Below are 8,107 nucleotides of genomic sequence, written 5' to 3' on the forward strand. Positions count from 1 at the left end.
AAACTGAAGTTTGTCATTGCACTATGAACTGAAATTTGCGTGATTGCCTTTGCAAGTCAGGCCAAACTTCAGGCAAAAATATCTGAAGTTTTGCTACACTTCAGGCAAAACATTCTGAAGTTCAAACTTCAGACATAAATTTTTGCTACTTCAGGCCCGTATGTCTGAAGTAACGCGAAAAGTGGGTACGCTTGTAATTTTTTTTGCAAAGCGGGTATAAGTTAAAAGGTGACCCAAAAGCTGGGTATAGATGCAAATGCCCCGCCAACAACCCAACCATTTAAACTAAAAAAAATGATATATGTGTAATATATGTATAAGAATGTATAATAAGAATTAAATTTATGTAAACTGACTAGAAAAAATAAATAGTGAATTCGACCGGCTATTTGTCTAAAGATCTCCTCTTTTTGCAAATACAAAATAAGAGGTTCAAGTAAGTGGTACTCGTGATTTCAGGTCTTCAAATATCACTTGATTGGAATTGTAAATTTTACTCTATTTAACTAACCATATTAGCGTTTTATTTCCTTTGTTTGAAACATGACAGTAATCCTTCGCTTAAGACATTGCTTTTCAATATAATTACTTTTAAACTATTATATTAGGTTGGTTTAATCTCACTTAACAGACTTCTAAAATGACAACAAGATATTTAATCTCACTTAACAGACTTCTAAAATGACAACAAGATATCAATCTCTTATTTTAGAGAGAGAGGAAAGCAAAAAAAGGAGTAATTGGACATACTTGAAGTGAAAATCTTAATATCTACGCTCTTCGACCTTAGCCTCTACTTAACATTAGAGCATTATCTACACTCTTCGACCTTAGCCTCTACTTAACATTAGAGCATTGGGATTAGTCATAAATTATAATCACAGTTTCATCGGAAAAAAACAGCTTAAATATTTAAATCCATGTGACACTTATTTCAAATAATTATAAAATTCATTAATTATTTAAGTTTTGCCATAAATATAGTCGAGCCCGCCATTCAAAGGGACGAACGCCTACATAACCTAGCCAAATCCGTAACTACTGTAGTGTCAAGTTAAGCAGTAATTACAGTTTCAAGTTTGGCTATGGTAATGAAGGAAATAGTTTTGGTATCACCCCAAAATGTAGTTCTCATGGCCCCTAGTGTAGGTGTTTCACCTTTTTACTTAAAATTTTTAAAAGAAAAAAGTCCTCAAACGAGCATAGTGTAACTCAAGTTTTGTAACAGCAATTTGCTTAATATAATATATCATTATCCCTTGTGGGAACATAGGTTCCTCCATCAAGTAAACCAAAGACTTAAGTAAAATAGAAAATTACGCGACACATCAAATATTTATACTGTATTTACCATTCGTAACTATACTTTCAGCAAATTTACCATTCATAGCTATATTTGAATCTTATAGCAAACCCATGAAATAAGAGATTAATTGTTTTGAACTGAAACAAGAGAGCAACAAACTCTCGTAGCTCAGTTGGTTAGATTTCCCGTTTAGTTAGCGAAGGTCTTGAGTTTGACTCTCAACAAGAACATTTTATTTTTCTGTATTTTGCCTTAGTTGTATTCGTTGCACGAACAAATACAGTCGATGCATGTTGTATCATTTGTATACACCCCAGTATACAATCTATACAAGCTGTATCCATTGTTTATACCCTTATATTTCGCATTGGTTACAGTTGATACATATTGTATTCGTTGTACGAATAAATACAATTGCGTAAATGAATACAGTTGATACACGATGTATTCGTTACACGAACGAATACAGTTGCCACAAGTTGTATTCGTTGCACATTTGAATGCAAGTGATATAAGTTAATAACAATTGAATAGTAGTTACGAATCGTAATTAGGCAAATAACAGTTACTAAACTCTAAATTATAGTGGTTTATGAAAATTTCTCAAAATACAACTATAGAAATTGTTGGAAAGACACAAAGAGCTAAGACCATATCCCTATCAGGCCTAACACCAAATATTTGGATCAACTTAATTACAAACTTCATTTTTTTTTTGTCCAAAAAAAAAAAAAAATCTAAAGGCGAAGGTTATGAAGGCCAATATTTTTGGGAGGGAATTGTGTGTAGTGAAGCACATGAGAAGGGCTCTGGTGATTGTGAATTCCTTCATAGGTAGTGATGACATAGCTTGAGTCCTCATTGTCCCTTTCAACTCTTTTCTTCACATTGCATCCTCCACTTGAGCATTTGTAGTAATTCCTGTTTATGTCCATTAATTGCTCATTAATCAACTCAACTATACCTAATAATATTTTACACATGGTACAATCATAATATTTATTATCATATAGACAACTCTTACAGACACATACAAAGCTAAATTAGTTCAACTCTAAAAGAGTGAAATATGGACAATCTTTTTAGAATAAAAGAAGGTTAAATTTTTCAAGAATTCAACAAGGTATATGAAAAAATTGCAATACTTATATCAAACCACATATTCAATAACTAATGATGTAGCTGATTTTTTTTTTTTTCTGTCAAAGAATTAGAGAGAATGGTCAGATGAAAGATTTTGAGTAGAAAAAGAAATAAATTTTCTAACCAAATAATAAAATTCAATATAAGACTCTTATTAGCTTAGAAAATAAGAATATTCTAGTCGATATCAACAAAATGGTGTAGGACGTCTTTTTAATGGTGCACTAGTGCAATACATTACATTACAACAAAATAAGAAGATAAAATGGAGGGCATTCTATTGAATTCAGTTCTTGTTAATCATACTTTCGCACTTTTGCAACTTTAACTGAAAAGTTAGGCCAGTTAACACCAATAAAGATAAAAGCCACTGTTATTCTTCTTTTCTTTTTATGCTAATAATAGTGAGGCAAATGTCCTTTATGAGACCAATAAGAAAATGCAGTAAAATCTTTAATAATTATGGCACAGGTCCTATTTGTTGTGGTTCCAGTAAAATTCTTATAATACTCTGTTTTTTTTTTCTGGTGAAATCGTTTTTTTATTTTTTTATTTACATATTGTTCTGTTCGGTTGCTAAAATTAAATAAAAGGAAATGGGAGAAAATTCGCAAAATTTGGGCATAAGTCGCTTTTCGTCTACTTTTATTACTTGCTTCAATCAACATGCAAATACAATCTCCTTCTTAGTGGGCGTTTGGACATAAGAATTGTAAAAAAAAAAAAAAAGTAAATTTTTTTTTCAAGTGAAAATGATATTTGGAAATTAGAGTTGTGTTTTGACATGAATATAATTTTGAGTTGTTTTTGAAGATTTGTGAGTAATTTGAGTGAAAATTTTGAAAAACAGCTTTTTGAAGTTTTTCAAAATTTCGAAAAATTCCAAAATGCATTTTCAATTGAAAATTAAAAATTTTATGAACAAACGCTGATTTCGGAAAAAAATATTTTTCTTTTTTAAAAAAAAAAAAATTTCTTATGTCCAAACGGACTCTTAGTTTCTTATGATTATTACCACATAAAGTTTATTCAATTTATTTTTAATTAAGTAACAAATAAAAGAAAGAGGAATTTTACCCTATCACCACCACCACTAATTTCCTCCCCTCCTAGGGCCGCAGAGCTTCATGATACAAAGTAGTTCATTTGAATCCCCTCCCACGAAAAATTATATAATACAAACAAGATAAAAATTGCTTTTTATAATTTGTGCATGTACAAACATATAGTTGAATACCTTGACATAAGAAATAATTCTAGTAAGCGGTGTACAAATCGAACCGAAAAATCGCGTCAAACAGAAAAGTCAAACCAAACCAATTAAAAAACCCGACTAGGTTTGGTTTGGTATTGAGTAAAAAAACCCGAACCAAACCGACATATAAATATATAATTTTTTATATATAATTTTAAGACTTTATATAAAATTTTATTTAAAAGATGTCTAGAAATATTTGAGATCCTCTCGTGGGATATAATATTCAATAGAACTATAAAGTGCATTCATTTTTATTTACTTTAAATAATAGATTGTATCACTTTCTTATTATGTGTTATTGAAATGCGTCAATCATCTTTTTGTTCTTTCATATTCATATGTCAAGATTTATTATATGTTTTTCGAATTTGAAGTGGTATTTCGATAATCTAAAATTACATAGAACATATCATTATTTAGGTATCATATTGATTTTTTATGTTTAATTATTAAATTTGGTTAACCCTGAAAGCGTATATCAACCAAAAATTATTGGTAGACGACTAAGAAAATAAACTATTATGTGTTACTAAAAATAATTCTCCCGTAAGATCACTTTAATAGATCATATGTTTGTTATTTTTTTTAAATTTTTAGTAAACATATATTCACTTATCAAAATATTATCTATAACTTTAATAATGCAAGATTGAAATAATATTCATGCAACAAAAAAAATCTAAAAAATCCAAAAAATCCGACAAAACAGAACCAATCCAAACCGATATAATTGATTTGGTTTGATTTAGTTTTGATAAAATCCGAACCAACCCGGTCCAAGTACACCCCTAATTCTAGTCTAGTATAAATAGAAGTGGCTCTAAAAATTGTTAAGGTCGCAAAATTCCAAATATGGCACTTTTGTATTCTTATAAATTCCCCTAATTAGAATTTTTTGTTCTGCTACTGCCCTTAATGCAATAAACATATGCTTTAAGATAGATGTGAAGATAGAATTATATCAGTCTAAACATCAGGGGCGGATCCATCTTGCGACCTACGGGTAGCTTTTGTCCAAACAGTATAAATGTGTGTTCGAAAAATTCATTAAATATCTATAATAATGTTTGAATGTGAATTCAATTACTATTAAAAATTTACTTACGGTTGTTGCACCAACCCATCAACGTTAAATAATGGATCCGCCTAACATGATTGGATGTTCAAGTTCCCTCTAATAATGGGTACCAAAGCAGAAACAAAAAGCACAACATTATCTTCTCTACTTGTCTACTGTCGGTTGTCCCTTTTCATTTCCCTCTCTTGTCCAAAGTATTTTTGCAACTTTGGCACAATTATATTCCATACCAAATTTTCTTTATCAAAAAGGTCACATTCATCACATATATATGGTCCTATCATAATCATCAGTATTTTAGCTGGTGTATGTGATATATGACATTGTTCTTAACTGTTTCTGCTTAGAGAAAGTATAGAAGCAACTCAATTTTGCCACAAATATTTTTAGTTGTAATCCCTTTCAGTCATTACACTGTTAATAAAGTTATTAAGAAGCTTTTCCCTTTTAATTAATGATGCTCCTATTAATTGTATCAACAACTATGGTATTTCTAGCACTATAAACCCTATGGGGATAAGATAACTGTTCTCATTGGATTAAATTATTGTAGTATTTCTAGCACTCGAAGCCCTACATTATGATTGCTATCATGAATTGATAGAAATAAACAGTGATAAAGAGAAGAGCCGAAACTATGAAGTTTATGAATTTTGAACTTGTCATTGGATACATAATTCATTTTAATAATTGGGTTCGTAAATTAATACATTGTCTGATAAAAAATTATTGAATTCATCCTAACTGTATGTAATATTGTAGCTCCGCCCCTCATAAAGGTCCCTATAGCTACAACTTGGGTTAGTTGACCACCTCCCAATGGGTACTAAAAATGTTAAAAACGAATTGACCGTTAGAAAAACTGGCTTACATTATTTAGACTATTTTTTATGTTTTACCTATTTCTAATCTTCTTGCTGAACCCGTTTCCCGTACTCTAGCTCTGCCCCGGAATGTATATCCATGTTATGTGTTGACGAGTCTAAAATGAAACGATGAGTGTAGGTTAAACCTAATGAAGCCCTTAATGGGAGGTTAAACTCTCCTTTGTCTTCTGCTCTTCTTCAACGTAATATTCTACAAGTGACTAAAAATTGTGTTGTACGTAGCTGCTTCATTGACCTCACCATCTTTAAAAATGGATTCAGAAAAAAGACCTAAACGTACATCAACCTGACATATATGGCTCAATCTCAAACTGGTACGTGAACTTAATTTCTCTTTCAAATTTATACATATTTTGTGTGTCATTAGTTATTATGTTTGATCGAGGTATTTATTGTGTTGAGAGTTAAGACTGCAAACTTTGTCCATTTCTAAATATCTTGTACTAGCTAGCATTTGGTAAATGATTGTCACATATATGGATCCGCCAAAACCAAATGGCTGCTAGCATTATAATTAGCATAATATAAGAGCACACCTGTACCTATAAAAGTAGAGCAATGTTTATCACGTGAATCCACTATACTTAACAGTGATCTGGAAAGCCATATGTTTGGACTATTCCACTCTTCACTTCTAATTTATTTTTCTGGGGTGGAGATAAGATGGCTATTCTAATACTCCACTTAATTTATATAAATTCTATGGAATAACTAGCATACATTAAATTATAATGGCAAATGGATATGGAAGGTTTTAGGCTGCCCACATTATATTTTTTTTGGGTGCGACCTTTCCCGAAACTTGTGTAAATATAATATGGGATACTTCACCCATCAAATTATCTTTTTTTTAGCAAGTGATAGGATATTATAATTATGTATATCTTAGTTCAATACTACCCTTCAATTATAGTGACATTAATAAGACAATAAGGTCTAAGACACTTTGAGCATGCAATAACAATAATGATGATCTTATAATTATAGGAGAGAATAGAGATGGTGCGGATTTGGTGAAAGTTTAGGAGATCATATGATTATCTTTAAGAGAATACTTATAACTAAAAATGATACTTATATATAGTTCTCAAATTAACTTAGTTGAAATTGCCCCATTTTCTACCCTTTGATGTAACGAATAAGGAAAAAACACAATGAGAATCAAATAAATTTAAAAGCAAAATTATAGTTCTATAATCTCATAATGATAAGTAAGAGAATAAGAATAATACTTGTTCATGATTAAAAAATGGGCAATATTAATAATATAACTATTCTTATTGTTACTTACCTTGGATTTGGACGATTCTTGACCATCTTCTTGCCATACTTCCTCCATTTAAATCCATCATCCAAAACATCCAAGTCCGATTTAAATCTAAATGCAACCCTAGACTTTGCATCCACCTTGTTGTACTTCTTTACACCTTTTGTACATTTTCTGTTAAGAAAAAGACTCAAATAAGATTCATACTTAACATAATTTGAGCAATAAAATGCAACATATTTATCATAGGACTTGCATGTTATTAGCTGAACTTGGAGTGGGATTGGAATATGATCCACTGCTGGAAATACTTTGAACAAATTCAGACGTCATTTCATTTTGTAACAAAAAATCATCACTCAATTCGTCGACAGGAAAGAGATAATCGGAGAGTTCAAATTCCGGCGTCTCAATAAAATCAGTAGCTCCATAATTAGGGTTAGGATTAGGGTTTGAGTAATGAAAATTTTCCATTGTTGAAAGTAAAGGAGAGGACATGCTATGAAAATGTTTGAAGGACTTGACGAGATGACTTTTCAAGACTTCTTTCTATTTATTTGCTCTTGCTTCCATTTCTTTATTATTTCTTTTTATTTTTATTTTTTTTCCTTGAGTAACTTTCCTAGATTCTTTCTTGGTGGGTACAAGGAAGGTGCTTTTGTTAACACGTGGAAACATTTTGTAGGTCGTAGTGATGTCATAGAAATGATATCACCTTAGTGAGGACTTATGTTTTGTTTGTAACGCCTCTGTCCACAAAAATATTTTCCCAGTTTCACTTATTAAAATAGCAGCATCTAATTTTATATATGCAGGAATAAAGAGAATTTTGCTGGATAGAAGCTTTCTCTTTTACCTTTTCTTTTCTTTTATTTTTCATACTCTTGCATTTATTTCTGATGATTGGGTGGCTAAGGTATTTTTGTGGTGATTGAGATAAGATAGGGTGTAAACTCTCTTTTCTAGTCTTATTTTAACATTTTCTAGAGATTAATATTCTCTTTGATTTGATTGTGTTTAGACTGATGACATAGTAGATTAATTAATTAGCAAATCTTATCGCCAATCTTCGCCATTTCACACAACTCTGCTTTTACATTTTTGATCCTTTACACATTAAGGTAGTTTAGTGGGGAGCAGATCCGCTTTAGTGAAATTGATTAATTAG

At 30.7% G+C, this 8,107-nt stretch overlaps 1 protein-coding gene across 1 annotated transcript; it reads right to left on the reverse strand.

The window, feature by feature from the left end:
* Nucleotides 1–1,818: 1,818 nt before the first annotated feature.
* Nucleotides 1,819–7,490, reverse strand: LOC107802518 (putative WRKY transcription factor 51). Its single transcript, XM_016626037.2, has 3 exons — nucleotides 7,196–7,490; nucleotides 6,964–7,113; nucleotides 1,819–2,227 (listed from the first exon to the last, which is right to left on the reverse strand). The coding sequence occupies exons 1-3, from the start codon at nucleotides 7,435–7,437 to the stop codon at nucleotides 2,044–2,046; spliced, it is 576 nt and encodes a 191-aa protein (XP_016481523.1). The 5' UTR covers nucleotides 7,438–7,490; the 3' UTR covers nucleotides 1,819–2,043.
* Nucleotides 7,491–8,107: the final 617 nt, after the last annotated feature.

Source organism: Nicotiana tabacum, chromosome 13, assembly GCF_000715075.1.
Source record: "Nicotiana tabacum cultivar K326 chromosome 13, ASM71507v2, whole genome shotgun sequence".
Classification (NCBI taxonomy): domain Eukaryota; kingdom Viridiplantae; phylum Streptophyta; class Magnoliopsida; order Solanales; family Solanaceae; genus Nicotiana; species Nicotiana tabacum.

What these genes read in the sequence shown, in the direction of transcription:
- LOC107802518 (XM_016626037.2), bottom strand. Translation starts at nt 7,437, where the DNA reads ATGTCCTCTCCTTTACTTTCAACAATGGAAAATTTTCATTACTCAAAC. An exon ending in CCAAGTTCAGCTAATAACAT is followed by an intron (nt 7,114 to 7,195) that starts GCAAGTCCTATG and finishes TTTTCTTAACAG; the next exon opens with AAAATGTACAAAAGGTGTAA. An exon ending in AAGAATCGTCCAAATCCAAG is followed by an intron (nt 2,228 to 6,963) that starts GTAAGTAACAAT and finishes GGACATAAACAG; the next exon opens with GAATTACTACAAATGCTCAA.